The 25,158-nt window shown below is 32.1% G+C and overlaps 3 protein-coding genes and 1 non-coding gene across 4 annotated transcripts; 2 read left to right on the top strand and 2 right to left on the bottom strand.

Moving 5' to 3' along the window:
- Positions 1 to 10: 10 nt before the first annotated feature.
- Positions 11 to 589, top strand: LOC120120135 (putative ripening-related protein 1). Its single transcript, XM_039139848.1, has one exon. The coding sequence runs from the start codon at positions 11 to 13 to the stop codon at positions 587 to 589; it is 579 nt and encodes a 192-aa protein (XP_038995779.1).
- Positions 590 to 1,349: 760 nt separating this feature from the next.
- On the top strand, positions 1,350 to 1,423 carry TRNAV-CAC. The gene has a single exon. It is a non-coding gene; the product is annotated as a tRNA-Val (tRNA).
- A 1,905-nt stretch (positions 1,424 to 3,328) lies between these two features.
- Positions 3,329 to 4,392, bottom strand: LOC120120134 (transcription factor MYB17-like). The gene is made up of 3 exons (XM_039139847.1): positions 4,252 to 4,392; positions 4,045 to 4,174; positions 3,329 to 3,941 (listed from the first exon to the last, which is right to left on the bottom strand). Exons 1-3 carry the CDS (start codon positions 4,382 to 4,384, stop codon positions 3,329 to 3,331), a joined length of 876 nt encoding a protein of 291 aa, XP_038995778.1. The 5' UTR covers positions 4,385 to 4,392.
- Positions 4,393 to 8,254: 3,862 nt separating this feature from the next.
- Positions 8,255 to 13,574, bottom strand: LOC120119786 (DEAD-box ATP-dependent RNA helicase 8-like). The gene is made up of 10 exons (XM_039139594.1): positions 13,069 to 13,574; positions 12,584 to 12,644; positions 11,562 to 11,796; positions 10,827 to 11,065; positions 9,829 to 10,080; positions 9,567 to 9,747; positions 9,031 to 9,119; positions 8,864 to 8,937; positions 8,644 to 8,765; positions 8,255 to 8,543 (listed from the first exon to the last, which is right to left on the bottom strand). Exons 1-9 carry the CDS (start codon positions 13,329 to 13,331, stop codon positions 8,687 to 8,689), a joined length of 1,473 nt encoding a protein of 490 aa, XP_038995525.1. The 5' UTR covers positions 13,332 to 13,574; the 3' UTR covers positions 8,255 to 8,543; positions 8,644 to 8,686.
- Between the last annotated feature and the right edge of the window lie 11,584 nt (positions 13,575 to 25,158).

Below are 25,158 nucleotides of genomic sequence, written 5' to 3'. Positions count from 1 at the left end.
TAAGAAGAAGATGAACATTCATTTTGCTTCAAGTATCTTCCTTCTCATCTGCTTTCAATTTCTCATCATCATAAATTTGTTTATTCCTAAAGTAGACACTTGTGCTTGCCATTCCAGTGGCAGTATAATAGGCAAGGCTCCCCCTCCAGGAACATGCAATCTGGAGGACAGCTCTGCCTGTTGCGTCGACGGTCAGGTTTACGACCTTTACGATTGTTCGCCCCCTGTTAAACGCCGTACAAAGGCAAACCTGACCCTTCAAAGCTTCGATTATGGCGGGGATAAAGGTCGGCCAGCTGAGTGCGATCAGAAGTACTACGAAGATGGTGACCTCGTAGTGGCGCTTTCAACGGGATGGTTCGATCGTGAACGCAGATGTTTGAAGTTCATCAACATCCGTGGCAATGGAAGGCGTGTTAGAGCAAAGGTTGTCGATGAATGTGTGTCGAGCGGGGGGTGTGATGATGCTCATGATTACGAGCCACCTTGTGGTAACACCATCGTTCGTGCCTCCAAAGCTGTTTGGAGTGCTCTGGGAGTCCCCGATACTCAATGGAACAGATTGGATATACATTGGTCCGATGCATAACATATTTATGTCGGTTTTCAAGTATTTGCTGATTGCAAGGCTTTGGAGTGTCCACGAAGACATATTCATAAAGTTTGAGACTGTGTCATCCTCAATTTTACTCTGCAACTTGTCTAAACTATTAGCATCGTTTTTTTTAAATCTTTGCCATATTTTGCTACAACTGGCTGTGAACCGCCCCGTGTCTATGTTCCTGATTAAAGCATTTGGATCAAGGTTGTCTGTAGGGGTATTCAAAATTCGGTTTTAATCGAATTAACCGACCGAATCGAATTAGTTCTGTTAATTCGGTCGGCCACCGAATTAATTCGGTCGGGAAACGGTTAAGGATTTTTTTAGAATTCGGTTAACGGTTAATTCGGTTCGAAATCTGTTAATTAACCGAATTAACCGAATTAACCTTCTAATATAATTATATTAAGAGGCCAAATCCATTTAAAACCTAAATCAATATTAATTAATTAAAATAATATCAAAACTAAATGCAAAATGTTTGAATCAAATTAATTAGATATTATTTATAATTAGATATTATTTAAATTAATTGTAAATTGTTTTTTTAATTAAAAAAATATTAAATTCTAAAATTCTAAAAAATTTCGGTTAATTCGAAAATTAACCGAAATTTATTCGGTTCGGTTAATATTTTCGAAAAAAAAGTTCAGTTCGGTTAACGGTTAAAGAAAAAAAATTCGATTAATTCAAAAATGATAGTTCGATCAGTTCGGCCATCGAATTAATCGAATGAACACCCCTAATTGTCTGGGTGGTGTAGTTGGTTATCACGCTAGTCTCACACGCTAGAGGTCCCCGCTTAGAAACCGGGCTTAGACATGTATTAATTTCCTTTTTATTTTGCCCAATGGCCAAATAAAAGGCCAACGTAACATGAATATCAGCTTATCTTCCATCATTGTCAGCAAGCTTTACGACATAAACTTTTGATCACAGCGGAGATGGCAATCCGCTACAACTACAATGTGACTAACATTACCACTTTGGTAATAAACTTGTGGTGTGACGCTGTTTCCAATAGTGTCAGACTATTACTCAAACAAAATATGAACGTTTTGATACAAGAATACAAACATAAGTTTATACGATCAATCACATCACAACTCATTTAACTATTCAATACATTTATAATTGATTATTTACTCTTCGTTGAGCTCAAATCGAAGAAAATTTTAGCTTTTAAATATATCACACAACGATTTATATATCATCATTGTCTAGATTTCTGTGATTCATTGTTTTAATAAGTGGTTCATGCATAAATGTATATAGCCTAAATATTGTCTCCAGCGATCGAAACTCACACTTGTAGAATTTAACATATAATTGAATCCCTTATAGGTTATAAATGCAATATAAACTAAAGATAATACAAAAATAAGATCAAAAGATAAAGAGAAAACAAGATACATTTTTTTTCACAAAGATAAAAAATATTGATTTGCTACAATTTCCGGTGAAATCTTTTTCTCAGCTAAGATTTTTTTCTAAAATAAGAACATGTTTATAAAAATGTATCCAATTAAGATTTCATCACCAAAATAATATAAGCTTTTTGTTTGTTCAATAATCTGCTGGGCATCAATCGTTAGAGATGAGTTTGGAATTACAACTAAGAGTTGCAAGCTCGTCGTCTTTGTATGTGTAAAGTTTTTTTTTATTAAAAACTCCTGAAATGATAACTATGTAAATATACAAGTATTTTGTTGTATTATATACTAGATGTGTTTGTTGTGTTAATTTGTGAAGTACGGCATTCATTAGTATGCTGCATAAGCAAAGCATGTGATGTATATGATAAAACCACCTAGAACATGATATAGGCCTTAAGATGGGTATGTTCATGGGCATAAGCAAATGGTATGTAAAAATGGAAAGAAATGTTATATGTTTATATTTTGGTATATATATATATATATGGATGAAACCTTCGTGAAATCGATGATACGTTGTATTATTGAGATGTCATTCATCTTGTTATATGTTTCATATAGTTTAGACAAATTAATTAAATTTTAACAAGTTGAGTAGAGTAAGACTCAATTCGATTCGACAAATTTACGAATAATTCATTAACTTTTTTTTATAATTTTTATTAATTATTTTATTAAAAAAATCTAATTAATAATTTATCAATTTACTAATTAAAAATCAAATTGTTTTATATGTTCCATATAGTTTAGGTAAATTAATTAAACTTTAACAAGTTGAGTGGAATAAGATTCAGTTCGAGCAACTTCTTTTAACAAACATAAGTCGGGTAAAAATTTAATTGAGCTTAAGAATAATTAGTGAGTCGAGCAACAAATTTTTTTAATTAACACAACTCAAATATTGCTCAGCTTGGGATCGATTCACTCGAAAAGTACTATCATTGATGAATCCAGAAATATTTTTGAGAGTGATACATATTAAAAATATAATTTTTTATACGTGAATAGACACGTCACACAAATAAACACAATCATTAAACTTTAAATTTCAAGATGGTTAAAATAACATATAAATCCCTTATTAGTACCCATTAAAAGTTCCACGGGTTATATATATATATATATGTGTGATTATACTATATGTATAACAAAACAAACTAGGTTCAATGGTGGCATCGCCTTAATAGGCAATAAAACCTTACCATATAATTCCTTTGGGCATAAAATTAGCTTCAACATTCAAGCACTAAAGGGCAAAATATTTATGCAAATCATATGGTTGATATTTCACTCAACATTGTAGCCAAGTAGTATCATCTTCCAAGAAGCACATGTCAATGTTAATGGGAAAATCCAACAGCAATTGCAGCGCAGTGTCGGATGAATCTTCCGACTCGTTCGAAAACGAAGAGAAAGATGCATCAATGGCATCCTCAATTTGATTTCTTGCTGTGGTTGAAGTACTCGAAGACCCTGCCATGTTGGGACAAACATCGACCGTGACACCCGAAACCGATCCGCATTTCATCGATGATGACGAAATCGGGCTCCGGCAATTGATTTTAGCTTCTCCGTTCATGTTCCGAAATGATTCTCCGACTTCAGAGTTCCATAAGCGTAAGAAATAGTCAGGGTTGGGTTTAACCAATGGAGGTGGTGAGTTGAAGAAGAGTGACCCTTTGGAAAGACGAGCCTCGGCTTCGAGCCTAGCACTCTCCCATTGAGCCATGTGACGAGTGGTGGAATATGAACGGGGTGCAGTGGTTGGACCACAATGGGTGAACGGCTCGTGTTTCAGTGGGTCAAGTCCCATGCAAAGTAGGCGTTTCTTTAAGTGAGTGTTCCATAGGTTCTTGATCTCGTTGTCCGTTCGTCCTGGTAGTTGAGCAGCAATGGCTGCCCACCTGGAATAATAATAGTTTGGTAAGCAATAAGGAATCAAATATGTGGGTGACTAAATAGGAAATTTACCCAAGAAATTAATAAGCTAAGAAATAAAGGAAAAACCTGTTTCCCAGAATGGCGTGAAGCTGAATGACGAGCTTCTCTTCGTCAACGGTGAAGGGGCCGCGTTTTATGTCAGGCCTAAGATAATTTGTCCACCGGAGCCGGCAACTCTTGCCACAACGACGAAGACCTGGAAACGAATCACCCTCATCGGATAAAATCAAATCTCACAATCAAACCAACAAATTAAAAAAAAAATGAAATTACCAGCAAGCTTAGGAAGAGAACGCCAACTTCCATGGCCTTGCTCCTTGATGTAATTGATGAGTATCTCATCTTCTTCAGGACCCCATGGGCCTTTCTTCAAATCTTTCTTATCACAACACGGCGTCCTCCCCATTCCCCTTTCGCTTTATGATCTATCAATGAGATGAAGAAAAAGAAGAGGGTGAGAGAGATTGTTTTAGAACAATGAGAGTTTGATGTTTTCAAGGCAAGTTAATAAATAGAAGAGACGACGATCAGTGAGTTTCAAACTGACACGAACACTGAAATTCAATTAATATGGGAGGGTGTAACACAAAACAGTGCATGGATATGTATTTATGTTTGACGAATACTGCATTGAAGGAACACTTGAAAAATCCCATCATTGAGGGAAGATTAAAAAAGGAAAAAGGTTTGGGATTGGGCTGCTTCCTTCTTTTGAGGTTTCTGAGTTACAGAGACAAGTGGAGAGAAATAAAAGAAGAGAGAGCATTAATATTAATAATAATGGGATTCTTGTACCACAAGTATATATAAGATAGCAAAACTTTCGAGATAATGTTCTTGAAAAAATTAATTCACGAGATAAAGCACTCCCAATATTAATTGCTTAAATAAGGTGAAATTCACAGTGTTGGCCGTAAGTCGCCATGCCTTCCGGGCGACCTATTAGGTCGCTATGCCTTCCGGGCGACCTATTAGGTCGCCATGTCTTCCCGACGAGCTATAATAGATTGCATGTGCCATGCACGTCCCAACACGCTGGGCATCTGAGGCCATCCGACCGAGGTCATCCGAGAGCATCCGAGGCCATCCGACCGAGGCCATCCGAACGAGCTATGCGAGGGCATCCGAGGGTAACCGAGCGAGCTATGCGAGGGAATCCGAGGGAAGCCGAGCGATGGTAGGTCGCCCGGAGGGCATGGCGACCTATGTGTTGGGACGTGCATGTGCAATGCAACACGTTCATTCTCACGTTCATTCTCTCTGTTTGAGCAAGGGTAGGTCGTCCGGAGTGCATGGCGACCTACAAGGTCGCCCGGAGTGCATGGCGACCTACGGCCAACACTGTAGATTTCACCATATTTAAGCAATTAATCTTGGGAGTGCATTAGATCGTGAATTAATTTCTTTCATAACATTATCTCGAAAATTTTACCATAAGAGAGAGAGAGAGGGCAAATGAAACCAACGTGCATGAGATGTACGTACTAAGTGTCATAACTCATCCAGAAAATTAAATAATATAAGGGGGTAGTCATTTCAATTGAGAAAAGCATAACAATAAATATGGTCAGTGCAATTCAACCAAGGTCCAAGGCCCATGGCCGGGCCTAGCACAATATAATTTTGTGGTCAAGTGATGAGGAGCAGATGGTGGTGTGTAATAAATACTTTTCGTCATCTGCAGATGATCCAATGTGTTCATGAACTCATGTATAACTTCATACACATAAAAATTCGACTCTTATTATTATTATTATTATATATAAATAACAAGGTAAATAAAATTTAAAGTAAAATTTTAAATTTAAATTCATTATACCTGACCATTCAGAAAAACTTTGATTTCAAATCTAGATTTGAAACAAATATAAAATTAAAATTATAAAATAGAAATGATAAAATTATTTGATTTTAATATTAATTAAATATTTAAATTAGTAAAATAAGATTATCATTAGATAAAAAAATGGAGGAGATACCCTCCTATTCTCTTTATAATTTCATCACTAATTTTACATTCTAATATAACATTTTCACGTAAATAAATGTTTTTTCTTTTGATTTCGTAATCTCATGTTTCGATGAATATTAATTAAAAATGAATAATCTTAATACCACGTCTTCATTAGACAATGTAAGATTTAAAATATTTTCTTCATTGTTTTACGTGTTCCCCTTCCATTTTATAATTTGTCATTTTTATTCATTCGTTTTTTAATAATATTTTGATTTTTTTAAAATGATGATAAATTTAATTGAAATATTAATTTTACTAAAAAAGTTCTTTTAGTTTAATTTAATAGTTTTTTTTTGAATAATTTGAGATGCTTATAATATAGTATATATTCATAATCTTCATTAATCATTGACAACACATATACACATTGTAAATGCGACAACTTGAATCTAATATCTCAGGAGAAAAATAACTTTATCTTTAATCACTAAAATCATTTCTTTTAATTTAAATATTAATTTTACTAAAATAATTTCTCAGTGTAGTTTAGTAGTTAAGCATTGTACTTTTTTTTAATAACATGCATTGTAATCTTTCAAAAAAGGTATTGGGTTTAATTCCTCTCCCATTGCCGCATCACTATATTTTTCTTGAATAACAAAATAATTTACCCTAAAAATTATTATTTAAGAATCAAATTTAAATCTAAAAAATTAAATACAAATATTATTTCTCTTCACCTGTAATCAATCATTAAAATATTTTTATAAATAAATAAATAAATATATTATAATTATTGAATACATTAACAATAAAAAAATTAATATCATAAACAAAAATAAAAACGCTAGACTTACGAAATTTAAAAACAAATGTATAAAATAAGAATATATTTTCAGCTTGATGGAGAGATTTATATAAGAAAGAGAAAAGGGATGCAATAAATGTAAATTGTGGAAAACTATTTATTTGCATTTAAGTTGTGGGTGGGCAACTCGTACGAATGCCTCGAAAGTGGGAATAATTTGGGAGGATCCGTTCCCTTGCATCGCCATCTAAGAAATGAGACAACGTGACCTACCTTCCAAATCCAAGGATGGGATTTCTCCTACACTACTCGATGGTCAGTCAGTCAGAATTCCATACCCATTATGCATTCAATAATATTCTAATTCAAATAGCACATAGTTTTATTTTGCCACAGGAAAATCTAAATTAACTTGTTTGAATTTTAACTTTGAATTATCATTTTATTTTTTATAAAAGTTTATACGATCTATAATAATTTTAGTTACAACAAAAATGCTACGTTACAATGATTTTTAAATTAAAATATTATCATCTCTACTTCTATGTACCCAAAAATATTATCATCTCTACTCCTGGATTTTTAAAAGCGTGGCCTAGGGCCGCCTAGGTGCGAGGCGCAAAGAGATGATGAAGAGAACGTTCTCCTTTGTCAGAGCGAGGTGTTCTATAAGAAGTGTTGTGAGGTGCGCGACTATGGGCTTTAGGTGAGGGGCGCACACTTCTTCCGCCTTAGGGGTAAGGGATAAAACACCAGCTACTGAAGATTATTAGAAGTTTATACATTGAAGAAAGCCAAAGAAATAAAGTAAAAGATAACAATATAGTGAAAGAAGAAGAAAGGAGAGTTGAAGTAATATAGACGGATAAATCTATTAAGTAGCAATGATGTGTGAATACACGAGCCACATTAATGACAGAAGTTAAGGCGTTGATTCATGCGATGAGATCACACACATTTTTTTTTTGTATAATGCATGAATCCAATAGTGAAGTGTAAACACACGAACCACATTAATGGATGAATTTAAGGTAGTCTAAAATACAACCGATTAATATAAGTAAAAAATTATAACTGGTTATAACTGAAAAACTTATAAAGTGTGCAGCTCTTTAGAGTAAATTGAGTAATATTTTAGGTTGAAATTGAAAATATTACGTTCTCTATAACAAATTATGTAAATTGTATAATTATTAGGGCTAAACCTATAAAATTACTGTTAAGAACTCACGAAATATTTTTAGTTGTAACTACATGTGTAAGTTTTTAGAGTGATTTTTAAAGGCGCAAGGCATACTAAAATGCAAATAAAATGCAAAAGGTTCATGGAGTTTAGGCGCAGGCGTGCGAAGTTATATGAACTATTTATATAAATCACAGATTTAGATGTCAAAAGTAGAAAAAGTCGAAACCAAACTGGAAATGCAAATATGATGTATCAAGCAACAGCCAACACTATTCTTAACTGTGAGATGCTTTTTATTGAAAATGCACCAACAGAAAATAAAAACAACATAAACTTCTAGCACAAGCTACACTTCCATCATGACCAGACAGTACTAAACCATAATTTAACTAGATCAAATGCAGAACTCATCCAAATTCTCTCCCTAGTCTGCTATATCCTTTGAACATTTGGGGACTATGAAATCTGACACATCAATAAAAAAAAAGCGTTAAAGGATACATGCACAAAAGAACCAGCTAAAACGTCTTCCACCAACACCACATATTTCAGAATAGATAAGCCCACCCCGTGTGCAAGCACGGGCACCTTGATTAAGCAGATCTTCATTAATCCTGAAAAACATGAAGCAATTGCACATCATCGATGATAAATTACAATATAGAGAAATCAATTGCACCCGATCATTAACTTGACTAGAGGGTGGTTACTCACCATTGTTACCGCTGTAGGCCAAGCAAGAAACATCCACCATAAATCACCGACAGTATATAGCCTGATCGATATGTGGAGGAATTTGCTTAATTTCAGTCCCAAGTTCTTGTTCAATCCTATACCTGTTGGAGAAGAACATGCAAACATCTCAACAAATCAGAAGAGCCTAAATGCTTATAGCACTATAGTTCCAAAAACAGTTGGAGATGTAGCAATATACAGGTTAAAACGATCTTCGTAAGTGATCAAATTCACAGCTAGTCCAAGATGACCAAACCTTCCTGATCGACCAACCTGCTCATTAAGAAGATAGTCATGAGGATTGGCAAAAGGAATATATAATCGTTAAAAAGTGTTGTTAGAGAGAAAAATAGATAGGTAACATACCCTATGGAGGTATGTTTCAGAGTTCTTGGGGAAGTCAAAGTTAATAACAACATTCACGGCTTGGATATCTATACCCCTTGTAAAAAGATCTGAAGCAAGTAAAATATATTAAATAATGACTACTATAAAATACTTACGAATAAAGTAAAACTTTTTTCTGCACTTCCATAGAGAAACTAATCCTAATAAAATGAAAATTTGATGCATGCTGGTTGAAATAAATAATTAATGTCCATTCTTTAAAGCGGACAACAAAGAGAAATTAAAAGAAACGCTTAAATATAGCTCAAATTGTACAATATATTTATTAAATTAAAATACCATCATTCTTCGATCCCTAGATTTAACTTTCGTGAAAGAGGGAGGCAAATTCAATCACTAGTAAAAAGTAAGCAGTGGCAGTGGATAAAAAAATAGGTATATCAGTATCAAAGTATATCAGTATCAAAACCAATCACTTGCTATATAATCAAATTGCAAAATAAGATCAGCTCATATACCCAAAAGGAAAAAACACACATCATGGCATGACATACCAGTACAAACAAGGTTCCTGCATGCACCATTACGGAAATCATGAAATACTCTGTTACGATGGTTCTGAAGCATCTTTGCATGGATATAAAAGCAAGAGTAGCCAAGTTCTGTAATTTTCTTGGCCAATAGTTCCACTCGATTTACTGAGTTGCAGAAAATGATCGATTGGTTTATTTGCAGCTGCAAATAAATTTATATCAAATCTAATCCAAACAAGGGAAATGGGGAGAAAGCTAGATAAAAGTTAATATAAGGTTAAACCTTAGAGAAAAGAGTATTTAGGCAGTGGACTTTCTGTCTTTCTTCCACAAAAGCATAATATTGTGTAATACCCTTCAGGGTAAGCTCATCCATTAGATTAATAATATATGGTTTCTGTAGGTATCTGTCTTTAAAGTCCTTAACAGTAACAGGAAATGTGGCAGAAAACATCAAAATTTGACGAGTTGCAGGAAGAAAATGTATCAGCTGCTCTATGGAAGGTTGAAACTCAGGAGACAAAAGTTTATCTGCCTGAAAGAAACAAAAACACATAAGATTATGCAGATCATAATCTTAAATCAAGCATTATAAAAGACAAGGAAAATAATCAAATACATTCTCCATTCCACAACAAGCAACTTGCTTCCTTTTTTAAGAATTGTTATATCAATGACTAACACTTCAGAATTCTACTTCCAAAACTAGAATTTATTTAAATATAAGAAATTTATAAATATATATATAGAAGGAAATGGAATACAAGGAACTGAAGATAACCACGGTCAGTCATTACAGAACAATAGAGATGGCGACTCTGGGACCAATAAAGTGAGTATTCAAACTGAAAGGTTGAAGACACTTCCACAACCAGCTTCAGTGACTGCATATTCAGTTGACTTTTCCAAAGAAAATTCTAAGCTATGGATAATGGGTTACAGGTAAGCAGCCAACTTAAAATAATTGCAATTACATTTAACAATTTAAGCAAAAATCCAATAAATTATGCAACCAAAACTGTTTCTAGGACCTTTGAAAAGAAACCAATAAACTTTCAACTAATTGCTAAATTTTCCAAATTGTAAAGCAGAGGCAAGCATTGACTATCACCATCTCACCCAACCAAAAATGACACCAACCATAAATCACAGCTAACATTTTACAAAAAGAACAAAAAATATTTCTTCCATGTCTAGCCAAATACAAAGCTTCAAATTCTAAAATGTATATTTAATCAATCTGAAAAAAGAAAATACAGATAGAAACCATCAAATACTTACTTCATCCATGATAAGCATTGAGCAATCTTTCAAAATGCAAACACCCTTCTTAGCAAGGTCTAGAATTCTGCCAGGGGTTCCAACCAACAAATGGACTGGTTGATACAATCTCATGATATCATCCTTGAGACCAGTACCTCCAGTTGTGACCATGACTTGAATTTGTAAATGCTTCCCAAGCTCCTTGCACACTTGTGATGTCTGGAGAGCCAGTTCTCGAGTTGGAACAAGAATAACAACTGTGCAAAAATACATATTTTGGGTAAACACAAGAACTGAAAGGGTAATTAATGCAAAATAAGAAAATAACTTGTGTCAAAAGTAACAGCATAAAATAAAGAAGACATATATGGAACTGACTCATATCAAAGTAAGCTAAAAAGGGTTTCGCCAATTACCCCCCAACCTCAAATAAAAAAAACAAAAGACAAAACAAAGCCTAAAAGGATTCAAACAAATAACAAAACAAAGACTAAAAGGATTCAAGAACGGACACAGAGTTTTTACCCTGATTTCACTATGTCCCTCCATCCCATGATTCAAATTTCAGTTGACATTCTTCAGCAAATATGCCTCTCTCTCCCTCTGATTTACATGCAGATCAAGCAACTAGAAGAACAATAAAAAGCTGAAAGGGCAAAGTTATCCTATTTGCAGTACCCGTTACTATTTAACTGAACCAATAATAAATACACACAAGAATATACAAAGAAAATCTAAAAATTGAGATTTAACCTTGAATAACATTGTTATCTTGGTCAATTTTTTCCAAGGCAGGGATGCAGAATGCTGCTGTCTTCCCAGTTCCATTTTTGGCTCTAGCAAGTATATTGCTTCCAGTTAAAGCAATGGGAATACTCTCTTCCTGAATAGGAGATGGTCTTTCAAAACCCTTCTCATATATTCCCATAAGAAGTTCGCGTTTCAGAAAATAGTCCTCAAATTCATTTCCTTTGGTAGCTGTCACATCCTGGAAGGCAACAATTTAATAGGCAGTTCAGTGCATAAACATGTAATCATAACATTTGAAATGTGTCCAAATACCAACTGCAACACTATCATGCCTTGTATTGAGAGATATATATGTCACAAAAATAAGATGATATGCTTCCAAGAGAGAAGTAATGCAAGCCTAAACTAGTGTTTTGATATGTAAGTTCAAATTAGAAGGCCTCAACATCAAAGAATTAGGTATAACTGTCCACTTATAATTGTATACGAACTCATGTGATAGTTGGAAGTAAAGAAGAGTATTCCATCTGCAATACTAGAATAACATAAAGTGGCAATTTGTCCTCTACCATTCTAAAGAGCTGTGAAGATTTTAATAGTTTCATAAAGGTACGAGGATGGTGATGATTATCTACTAGAATTCCATAAACCGAACCTATACATGTATTGTGTTCTAAACATAACTGATAAAAGCAGATCCTTTAAGAAACTGTCCACTTATAATTGTATATAAACTCATATGATAGTTGGAAGTAAAGAAGAATATTCCATCTGCATTACCAGAATAACATAAAGAGGCAACTTGTCCTCTACCATTCTAAAGGGCTGTAAAGACTGCTATAGTTTCATAAAGGTATGGTGATGCTGATGATTATCTACGTGAAATCCATAAACCAAAGAACCTATACTGCAGTTGTGTTCTAATTCTAAACATAACTGATAAAAGCAGATCTTTTAAGAAAGTTTTAAAATGATAGTTCTGCTATACTATAACATTAACAAGGACCTATACGAGAAATATATACCTCAGTTTTGTAGCGAGTATCTGCTGGTGGTATTTTTAGCCTTGCCTTCCAATCTTGTGAACTGAAAAAGGGAAACGCAAATTAGATTTTAGAATCATACACAATAAAAATTAAATGTTTGTTAAAGGAAACACAGATTTTGAAAAATTAACTAAAGATTAAGTTTGAATCTACTGCATATACAAGAGATATCACCCACTGATAGTTGTACACACACACAAAAAAAACGTTAACAACTAAATCAAAACCTAAAAACTATTGCATATACAATATTAACAACAAAGGCAATACATAAGTTCCGTCCACCCTTCGTCAAGACCTTCCTAACTGGAAGTTTGGAACTAAATTAAGAACGCTCAAAAGGTGAAAAGCAGTCTACTACGGAAGAGAGATGATACCACTTAATGCAATAGAGAACACAAGATGGTCATAAATATGAAAAACAACAAAAAGAAATGAGAGAAGATATGAAATTCAAAAATGACCTCGAGTCAACGGCTTCCGTTTGTACGGTCTTCTCGACCTCGTGGATGACACTAGAGTCATTTCCGCCGGGAAACTGGTTACGCCTGAGCCACTGCTGTTGCTGTTGATGCTGCTGTTGTTGAAATTGCTGCTGATTCTGAACCAAATTCCTCTGCACGTAGTGCTGTTGCGATGGCCTCGACTGAAAACTAGGGTTGGCAATAACTCCGCCACCCCGGCCAACGCCGATTCCCGGAGGTGGATTCCTCCCTCTACTATTCATATCACAATCCTAAGCTCCAAAAATAACCAAAATCCAAACAAAACTACCAAAAATACAATCAAACACTAGGGTTTCTTACAAAGGGGTAACGCCGTAAATAGTGGCAAAACCGAGGGTCGTCCTTAAAACAAAACAAAGAAGGCTAGAGATTTGTTACAATGAACAGAAATGAAGAAGGTTAGGTCGTAAATTTGAATGAAAACCGAGGGCTCTGTTGTCCGCTTAGAAGAAACCAAATGACCTTTTTTTTAGGGTAACTAATCCAATTATCCAAATATCATCTAACTTTATCTATTAATTCGTTTTTACGATAAAATTTTTAATTTTGTTAATTATAACATTAAATTTTAATTTTATACTAAATTATACAACTTGTTTATATAATAATTTTTTTATTTTATTAATTATAACATTAAATTTTAATTTTATATTAAATTATGTCACTATGTCGTCAATTAATAATATGATGATGATGTGACTAATTGTTTTTATTGTGACATGTCACACCAAAATGATACTTTTTTGACAACAACTATTAATGTCTAAAGCGACAATGTTTTAGGCACTAAATTTTAAGGTGTATCGGCTTTACTACTGAACTTTTAAACTTTTTTGATATTGCACTCTTCAATTGTTGTCGACAACCGATAATCTATTATCTTACATGACAATATCAATATTAAAATATTTCCATTTCACTCCTCTTTCTTATCTTAGAATTGATTTTCTAAGCAACCCACTCAAAATCGATGAAAATATATTTAGAAGTTTGACGTATTAATACTTAGATCGTTTTCAATAACTGTTTGATGAGACTAGTTTTGAGGTATATTGGTTGCTTTATCAAAATAATATTTCTCACTGTTCAAATTTTCAAACAAATATTCCAAATTTTGTAATATAAGAAAACCTTCAAACATCTAAAAATGATAGATTTTTTAATTTCATTGATTTTGAGTGGATTTCATGGAAAACAAATCTTATAATATGATAAAGGAGTGAAATATAAACATGAGTATTGTTTTTGTCATTAAAGGTAACTGATGGTGTACGATGATTGATTGCTGAAAAAGATCGAAAAATGTCTTACCAAAAAAGTAAACAATTTAGAAGTTTAGTAATAAAATCAATACACCTCTTGTAATACCTCAAATTTTGATTAGTGACTAAAATGTAAGTTTTGAAAGTTTGAGGGCTAAAGTATATACTTTGTAAAAGTTCAAGGACCAAACATATAATTTTAAAAAGTTATAGATTTTAGCACGTAAATAAACAGTTTGGCCTAGAACAATAATTTTTGTGGGAATCATATTTTCGGTACGAGATTTGTATTAAAAGCTATAAAGCGATAAAGTTTGGTATTGAAATCGGATAATCAGATCGAACTGGAATTTTATGAAAATTTGAAGGATATTAGAAAAAGGTTGGAAATATTGTTTTCAGATTTGAGATCAAATAAATTTGGCTCAGAACAATATATTTTTTCAGATTTGGTCAAATAGTGAAATTTTATCGACTAAAGTGCAATTTTTGAAAATTGCATGGTCAAATTGAAAAGTCAAAGTCAAGTTGATTCATCTTTGACTAAGGAATGTTTTAATGGAAAATAATGCAATGGCATTTGGTAATTATCAAGTTTCATTAATGGTATTTTTGGGATTTCTCGTTAATTGAATTTTAAATTCAATTATATTATTAAAGTGTCATGTGTCAAGGTTAATAAATACTAGATTAATAAAAAATAATTAGCACAAAATCAGCTCCTTATTCAAGCTTGGTCGAAACCACCATTTCTCCAAGGTAAACATTTTATTTTTGACTTTTAAGTTTACATGATTGATTTTTGGACTAAGTTATGAATTAGAGAATTAATCTATATGAAATTCTCTATCATTTGGTACCAATGTTTCATAGTGAAGATGTTTATATGTTGAGATTGAAGGTTAGGGTTTATGTATGGTTTTTGGAGTTTGAAGAATTAATAAAAGATTATTATATATTTTATGTTGGAGATTAATTTTCAAGCACGTATGATGTTTAAAATCAAGTGTAGAATGATTTAAAGCGTTTGGCCTAATTAGGGTTTTGGTGATTGATTGGATTTTGGTTCAATTTGATGTTGTGTTGATTAGAATAACATGAATTTGAAGTAAGGAAGTTGAATTCATAAATTGCCCATCTAGCTCAGTTGGTAGAGCGCAAGGCTCTTAACCTTGTGGTCGTGAGATCGAGTCCCACTGAGGGTAATTCATAACGGAGGTCTTCCACGAAAGCTGCTCTCAACCTAGCATTGGGTGCCAGCCTACTACCCTACCTCCCTCTTATCCCATTACATATGGGAATAGGGTCAGCTAATTTTTTAAGTTGAATTCATGCTTGAAATTGAATGAAAAACTAGTCTTATGATTATAGTGACATTCAACCATTGGGAAAAAATTAGGGGAAAATATTAAAAAAAATTCTATGGTCTAGAATTGATATTATAAGTGTTATACGTGACTTGGAGATCAATTTGGAACCTTGAGTTAGTAAAAGGGTTAATATACGAGTTTTGAGAATTGTGAGATATTATTGCAAGAATGAAATATTTGAAGGGTTAATGCTGATTTTTAAAGTTGAAAATGCTGGAAATTTAAGTTGGAAAGTTGTTTGGAACCAAATTTCAATTTTGGTAAAATTTGAGGGTGGAATTCAAAAAGTCTCAATATTATGGGGACATGATTTTAAGTTTATTAAACGTGGAAGTATCATTTGAGTAAATTATTGTAATGCTATAAATTTATTTAATATGCTGATTTTTGGGTTTAATTCTTAAATTGAGATTTAATTATAAGTTTATCAAGTTGTGTGGTTGAATTTGAAAAGTCTAAGAAAGTTTAGGATGAAATTACAAGCTTTTGAATGTTTAAGTGTTGATTTGAATATTTTATTGAGCTGCTGGAAATTTTATGTGATTAATGTGAAATGATCATAATGGTGAAGGGTAATTATGGATTAAATAAGAAAGTTGATACGAATTCTAAAAAGAATTAATAATTAGTGGTTGGATTATGAAATTAGTAAAAGTTGAAGAGTTGATAGTGAAACGAAATATTCATGAAATTTAAGGAATATTTTGAGAAGTTTCAAATTACGATAGAAGTATAATTTAGTTTTATATCAATTTAAGTATCGAATTTATTTTTATCGAATTTTATATTTAAGTTTATATTATGTTAGTTCGATACTAACGACTAGTTTGAATATTCTATGTTATTATATGAAGTCCTCATTATACGATAAATTTAGTGATTAAAGTAGCTTGAAAGGGAAGGAAAAAGTGTGGGATCGAGAAGATTATCGTGGAGAAGATTTGATAACGAGACAAAGGTGAGTGCATTTCATTTGTATATATGTTTCAACCAAACATTGGATTGCGATTAACCAGTGTCTGAGTTACGTTACGAAGTGAGTCCTATTGTTATGTGAAGTGCGATTCAAGTTTATATGCTTATTTAGTAAGCTAATAGAACTAGTTAATAAGTCAATGACACTAGTTGGTAAAATCTGCCTAGAAATTTTTGAACGGTAAATTTAGAAAATCATCAGAAATTCTAAAAAAATGATTAGACAATGAATGATATACCTTTGGATTCATCTATCAATCTAGTTTCGTTTAGAACAAATGAAAACTGATTTAGAGAAGTATACAAAAAGAAATGAATTTTTAACCAGTGATAAGTAAAAAAAGGACAACAAATTTTGTCCAAAAACAACTTCTGTCAGTCAACTTTGAAAATCCGCTATAAATTGTACAAGTGGAACTAGATGAAGTGCCTTATATGGTTATACTTTTATTCGAGTCTAGTTTTCAGTGGTGCAAACAGAATAATTTTTCAATATATATATTAATACAGAATAATATTTATTTAAAGGTAGTGCAAACTGCCAAAATATGAAATTTCAATAAATTGTGTAGTGGAAATAATTTTTAAAGCTTAGTGAGACTTATATTTTATTTATAAGTAAATTATTCAATTGAGTCTAGTTTATTTATTTAATTACTTTGATCAATGACAACTTGTGATAAATCAACCTCATTTTGTAACACCCCAACCCGTACTCAACCCGAATACGAGTCTGAGATGTCACATTAACTTTTTAAAACAATATTTTTACCAAATAACAGAATATTTGAACTTATATTAAGAAAATACGATAATATATTATTTAATTATGCCCGTTATAAAATTCTGAGACAAAAATGTATTTATGAATAATATTATACGGTATGAACAGTACCGTGAACAATAATGAACAGTACCCTACTACAATTTTGCTACAGTACTTCTGTGAAACATTCATAAACTCTTAAAAGTTAACCTTTCACCGTTATACATTTACATAAATACATTTAAAACATTCCAAAACTCGACCAGAGCACATATACTTAATTTAAAGACCTTGTTTACATGCCAACCTATTTATCATAAAATGACACATACTGTGTAATTTACTTCTGATTTGATTTTCGAGCAGAGATATATTGTTACTTTTAACTTAGCTTTGATCCTCCAACTTCTCAGTACCTACGTGTAAATCACTTACACGCTAAGTCATAGACTTAGTTAGGCATAAACATAATAATGATACATTTCTCATAAATATAAACATGCAATCTACGAATTCAATCGTTTCACATATGATTTCCGTATATATGATAACAACATAATAATAGATGATAATGCGAACACTTTTATAATCCCATTAATATGTTTATCAGTACTTATATTACTATTATTATATTCTTTTTTATCATATAAATATATATATTGAACATTTCTATACATACCTTGGAACACATATACCATTTCACAACAAAACATATATAATATCATATCAATTGATTTATTTACTCTCTTTAAAGACCATGTATTAGCCCATGTATACTTTTGGGAACTTAAGGTATGTGAGTACATTGAGGTTGTGCACCACTATACTGTCACCACAGCTCGTATAAATATTTTGAAGGACCTATCCAGAGGTCATAAAGAACCTCGGCAACTGTCCATAGGTCCCGAAGAACCTAGGTAAACTGTCCATGTAACACCCCCAACCCGTACCCGACCCGGATACGAGTCTGAGGTGTCACATTGACTCTTCAAACTTTGACTCATGACAAAAACTCGAGAAAATTTAAAACTTTCATTGAAGTCACATCGGTTTGTTTAATTCAATCAATTAGTACATGCCAACTATATTCAATATACAGAATACATCTAATTCAAGACATTTTTTCTGATCTGATCTTCGGTAAGAAGTAACTGACCGATCTTGCTCCTCTTCACTTTTCTTCTAGCTTTCCAAAACCTATGTGTGAAACACTCACACGCTAAGTCGATGACTTAGTGAGGCATAAAAACATATAATCACTACTAATGCATTCATAATCTATACTTATTATATCATACAAAATCATGCATTCTGTCATGCAACCACTATCCACTTGTACACACACATCATTCACATATTCTTATAACAGGTTTCCTAACACAAAACATGTAAATCATATGTAAGGTATTTATTATTATCTCTTTATTAGTCTTATTTTCATTCTTTATCTTTTTGTCATATGTTCTTGCATCAATTCCTCTTAATCAAGCTATATTCACATCATCATATCATATATATCACTTCATACCACAAAGATTACAAACCAATCACATACTATCATGCAAGGTTCTTTTATATTATTTCCTTTATTAGCCCATGTACACATGTGAGAACCATAAATATGTGAGTCTATAGAGGTTGTGCACTAATGTTGTCACCACAGCTCGTATAATTGCACCTAAGTGCCACGTAGAATTGCACTGGAGTGCCACGTAGAATTGCACCGTAGTGCCATATAATAATGTCCATAAGGACCACATATCATTCCTTAAGAATCATATACATATACTAGGGATCAAGTATGTGTCTCACAAGACTTCACACATGTTCCAAAGAATATATATATATCCCGAAGGACCGCGTAGACCCTCGACTCTTGGCATGCCAACTATACCCCTAGCTCTCAAGACACATAACATGGGCACTATCTTTTATTTCATTTCAAATATTCACATAAACATGTAATTCACTTTAACATATCATGTATCACATAGCTTTTCACATAACTCATAGTCATATGTCTTATCTCATAACATATACATGTTTTCGCCTATATAATTCATATAATTTCTTATACCATCACATAATTCATTTAACATACATACATATCACGTAACATTATAATAGAAATACCTATAAGTCATATCACTTAGATTTCATATACATCTAGTCACATAGATCACTTTTGCATAGCTTATATCCACATATATTATCTACATATATACCTTGGAATCAAATGGCATATATCAAATCATATAAATATATATATAGTTTATGCAATCACATTACTTATACTCACATGGATCCATATCATAGAGCTTAGTTCCCTTGTACATGTTATCACACCGGCATATAATCTTATATCAATCCTATAGGTAAAAGCTATTTATCTTTATCTCATTTTCCCTTTGTATCAGCTTACATGATTTATTATATTAACATGTACAATAACATCTAACCCTTATCACTTATCTCACGTTATTTAATTATGAATTATTCTATCCATTTAATTTATTTCTATATAGCTCCTATAACCTTCTCATAAGGTTTTATAGTTCTTCATTTTATAACTTCTATATCATAGTTTTCTTTTAAGCATATCATTTTTTCCTATAGTGTTTATCCTATAGGTTTGTATCATCGTTATGCTCATGTCCCCTAATTTATATATATACCATTTTCATAAAGTCTTTTAATTTATTATATTCTGATTTATATATTATTCTCTTAAATAGTCTCATATTACTCTATAGTCTGGTCTTATTTAACTCATCACCCATCTCATGTAGTCATAAATATATTATATTGATTCTCATAATTAATAACCTATACCCTGTAACATGTATGGTCATCCATCATATAACTTATTTCACTTCCCATGCAATCATATAAATCATTCATATTAGATCCTATAACTGATCACACTACATGTATTCACACAAATCATTTAACACCTACTGTAATTTATATCATATATATATAATCATAAATTCATACATTCTAATATAGGAAATAGACTCGTCTCAAGTCTTATTTCCATTAAACATCATAAATTAACTTGTATGCACTCACTTGGGCCTCGTTTGCTTCGAATCAATCCTAATCCTTAGTTTGTTCTGGAACAGGCTTTCATTCTATATCTACATAATAATGCATTTATACTTATCAGTATACTAATTGATATATTCAAAACTATCACTCCTTAGGCTAAGAGAAAAGCCAATTTTATCTTTTAATGAATGTATGCATCGATGCACTGCACAGTGTATCGATGCATTCCCTAACGATGCATCGATGCACTACTTGTGCATCGGTGCATAAAATACATTCGATGTTTGTATTTTAAGGGGGTGCATCGATGCACTACTTATGCATCGATGCACTACTTGCATTCGATGTTTGTTTATTTGAGAGTGCATCGATGCACATTGAATATGCATCGATGCACACAACCCAGAATTTCCATTTTAAGCACGAAATTATTCAACTCTTCATTCAATTCTTCTATTTTAAGCCCCTATCATGTCCTTAAACTCAACTACCATTACTTAAACTAACTTATATCCATATAAACCATATTTATCTTCCATATCCCATCATGATTCTTAAAATTAAGAATCTTATTAAATTTTCAACTTTGTTATAAATCCTTTCTAACTTCATAAATCTCTTATTTTTATTGATAACAAGTCAAATTCCTTCTCAAAATTCACTTATCAACTCTTTTCCAATATTTCCTTTAAAAACTCATTTTCTTTAATCTTTCATAACTTCTTCATCTTTTGATTTTAGGACAACCTAAACTTTCCATAAGCTTAAATATTACCTAAGGATCAAAACCCACTCTTAAAATTAACAAATAATCAGCTACAAGGAATCTTACCTTTGCCTTGGAGCTTTCACGGGAGGAAGAAGAATATGAAAAAGAAAAAGAGAGAATAGATTTCTGAAAAAATCTCTCATCCTTATCCATATATATATATATATATATCATTATTTTATTCATCTCTTGGTCAAATGACCCTTTTGCCCTTTAATACCTTTTATAATTACTAGCATCTTCAAGGTAACATTTTCAAATAAATCACTGAACTTTTCAACTATTCCACTTTAATCACCAAATTTTGAAATATTACAATTTGGTCACTAACCCGGTATTAAGGATGTTACAAATATCCCCTCCTTTAAAGAAAATTCGTCCTCGAATTTTCACTGCACATCTTGATAAGAACATGAGTTCTAATGTTTTCATGTTGCTTCATTTACTTAATCTTTCCTGTCACCATCAGAAAACTTACTTTTCATTCCTTTAGTTCTTTATCTACCTTTTCCCTTATACATCCATATCATATCACTTATCAGGTATACAATAACATCAGTTCTTATCACTTAAAATCATAAATCAATCAATTTACTCATCAATCTCTAATTGCCTTGCAATCATACTCCAACTTTCATTATATCATCACTTTACTGTCTCTTAACTTCTTTAATCATATAAATCATTCTTTATTTCTTTGACTACTTCTACTTGACCAAGAAACATAACTTTAAATCTTCATCATGGATGATTAAAACATACATTTTGCAGAATCAAGCAATCTTTCACATCCTCTGACAAACATTTCTTACTTTTAATCAACTTATAATTTATACTTCAACATAACCTTTATCATATCTGATCCTTTAAACTCAATTATTTCATTTCCTTATTCGATTACTTTTCCCTAATTTAAAATCTTCTTATAGCATAGGTCATATTTTTCTTCAGACTCTCATAATCTTTTAGCTTCCTTTGGATACACAAATCCATATCTTCTTAACTATACCTCATTTACGTTATCAGAATATACTATCATATCTAAATTCACATTAGACTTGATTGACTTAACCTTACATCTTTTCCAAATCTTATAACTTTATCACTTTTACTATTACAACTTGTCAATAGTAACTGTTCAATCTAGGGCACAAGCCCTAATCAATCAATCAATCATATACATCATTTCTATTCGAAATTATCTCAACAATAATTTACTTAACTTATAAATCCACCTTTATTCTCATACACCATGTAATTTCCATTATTCACACTTAACATTCTAACTTCTTTGTCTTATAAACGGATTAATGATGTATCCATTCTTAAATTCTTCTTATCAATCCTTAGATTTACTCAAACATACAAATCCTCACTTCCTTCACTATATCACTTTACTATGATCACAATATACAACTGTATCTAGATTCACTTCATATTTGGTTATCATATCCTGACAATATCTTAAAATCTTATAACTCCAATACATTTCATCACACAATCTTGTTAGCCAACGCTAACTCTTTCCATCTGGAATACAAACCTTTATCATATCCATAATCTTACTTATACACAATACTACCCCTTTGATTCAAATCCATAACTCTGATTTCATTCATCTTATAAATATATCACTGATGCACTTATTCTTGAACTCTTTTACAATTCTAACCACATCATTTGATCCTTTAACGTTCTTATGGTGACACTTGTTCACCATATTCTAGCTTGTCCACTTAGTAACGAAACTACTCAATTTAACTTCTCCATTTGCAGAAATGAAAACCTTCTAATCATTATCTTCATATAATTTAACCCAAAGGTCTATAACAACATAATCTTCCTCAAATCCACCCTTGAACTCGGGTGCTCTTAACTCTTTCAACTAATTCGATACATTCATTCTATGAGTTAAAGAAGTGGAAAATTGAAAGCACATCAAAATATTATTCAACATCATGAAGACATTTTCTAATCTTGTACAGGCATTCCCTGAGGTTTTTTGCTCTTCTCCCTGCCTGGCCAGGACAGGTGAATGCTATTACCTTCAGGTCTATCGTCTTGTGCTTCACTTTTGAAGCTCTCATTATCAAACATCTAATATAATATAACTATTGAACTATATTAACAAGACATCACACTCCTTACCGTTCAAACCAGAAACTTTTTCACTTCGTGTTGGCATGTACATTTTTTTAAAACACTGTTAACTTCGATTTAAGCCTAGAATCGGCTAAACCGTAGCTCTGATACCATTAAATGTAACACCCCAACCCGTACCCGACCCGGATACGAGTCCGAGGTGTCACATTGACTTTTCAAACTTTTACTCATAACAAAAACTCGAGAAAATTTAAAACTTTCATTGAAGTCACATCGATTTGTTTAATTCAATCAATTAGTACATGCCAACTATATTCAATATACATAATACATCTAATTCAAGACATCTTTTCTGATCTGATCTTCGGTAAGAAGTAACTGACCGGTCTTGCTCCTCTTCACTTTTCTTCTAGCTTTCCGAAACCTATGTGTGAAACACTCACACGCTAAGTCGATGACTTAGTGATGCATAAAAACATATAACCACTACTAATGCATTCATAATCTATACTTATTATATCATACAAAATCATACATTCTGTCATGCAACCACTATCCACTTGTACACATACATCATTCACATATTCTTATAACAGGTTTCCTAACACAAAACATGTAAATCATATGTAAGGTATTTATTATTATCTCTTTATTAGTCTTATTTTCGTTCTTTATCTTTTTGTCATATGTTCTTGCATCAATTCCTCTTAATCAAGCTATATTCACATCATCATATCACATATATCACTTCATACCATAAAGATTACAAACCAATCACATACTATCATGCAAGGTTCTTTTATATTATTTCCTTTATTAGCCCATGTACACTTGTGAGAACCATATATATGTGAGTCTATAGAGGTTGTGCACTAATGCTGTCACCACAGCTCGTATAATTGCACCGAAGTGCCATGTAGAATTGTATCGGAGTGCCGCGTAGAATTACACCGTAGTGCCATATAATAATGTCCATAAGGACCACATATCATTCCTTAAGAATCATATACATATACTAGGGATCAAGTATGTGTCTCACAAGACTTCACACATGTTCCAAAGAATATATATATATCCCGAAGGACCGCGTAGACCTTCGACTCTTGGCATGCCAACTATACCCCTAGCTCTCAAGACACATAACATGGGCACTATCTTTTATTTCATTTCAAATATTCACATAAACATGTAATTCACTTTAACATATCATGTATCACATAGCTTTTCACATAACTCATAGTTATATGTCTTATCTCATAACATATACATGTTTTCGCCTATATAATTTATATCATTTCTTATACCATCACATAATTCATTTAACATACATATCATGTAACATTATAATAGAAATACCTATAAGTCATATCACTTAGATTTCATATACATCTAGTCATATAGATCACTTTTGCATAGCTTATATCCACATATATTATCTACATGTATACCCAGGAATCAAATGGCATATACCAAATCATATAAATATATATATATATATAGTTTATGCAATCACGTTACTTATACTCACATGGATCTATATCATAGAGCTTAGTTCCCTTGTACATGTTATCACACTGACATATAATCTTATATCAATCCTATAGGTAAAAGCTATTTATCTTTATCTCATTTTCCCTTTGTATCAGCTTACATGATTTATTATACTAACATGTACAATAACATATAACCCTTATCACATATCTCACGTTATTTAATTATGAATTATTCTATCCATTTAATTTAGTTCTATAT

The sequence above is a fragment of the Hibiscus syriacus genome, unplaced genomic scaffold (genome assembly GCF_006381635.1).
Source record: "Hibiscus syriacus cultivar Baekdansim isolate YM2019G1 unplaced genomic scaffold, ASM638163v2 tig00110332_pilon, whole genome shotgun sequence".
NCBI classification, from domain to species: Eukaryota; Viridiplantae; Streptophyta; class Magnoliopsida; order Malvales; family Malvaceae; genus Hibiscus; species Hibiscus syriacus.
The sequence above is the reverse complement of the archived record's forward strand: the minus strand, read 5'-3'. Positions and strand labels throughout refer to the sequence as shown.

What these genes read in the sequence shown, in the direction of transcription:
- LOC120120135 (XM_039139848.1), top strand. Translation starts at nt 11, where the DNA reads ATGAACATTCATTTTGCTTCAAGTATCTTCCTTCTCATCTGCTTTCAA.
- LOC120120134 (XM_039139847.1), bottom strand. Translation starts at nt 4,384, where the DNA reads ATGGGGAGGACGCCGTGTTGTGATAAGAAAGATTTGAAGAAAGGCCCA. An exon ending in TTCTCTTCCTAAGCTTGCTG is followed by an intron (nt 4,175 to 4,251) that starts GTAATTTCATTT and finishes ATTCGTTTCCAG; the next exon opens with GTCTTCGTCGTTGTGGCAAG. An exon ending in CACGCCATTCTGGGAAACAG is followed by an intron (nt 3,942 to 4,044) that starts GTTTTTCCTTTA and finishes TTATTATTCCAG; the next exon opens with GTGGGCAGCCATTGCTGCTC.
- LOC120119786 (XM_039139594.1), bottom strand. Translation starts at nt 13,331, where the DNA reads ATGAATAGTAGAGGGAGGAATCCACCTCCGGGAATCGGCGTTGGCCGG. An exon ending in TAAATACTCTTTTCTCTAAG is followed by an intron (nt 9,748 to 9,828) that starts GTTTAACCTTAT and finishes ATTTATTTGCAG; the next exon opens with CTGCAAATAAACCAATCGAT. An exon ending in CAGGAACCTTGTTTGTACTG is followed by an intron (nt 9,120 to 9,566) that starts GTATGTCATGCC and finishes TACTTGCTTCAG; the next exon opens with ATCTTTTTACAAGGGGTATA.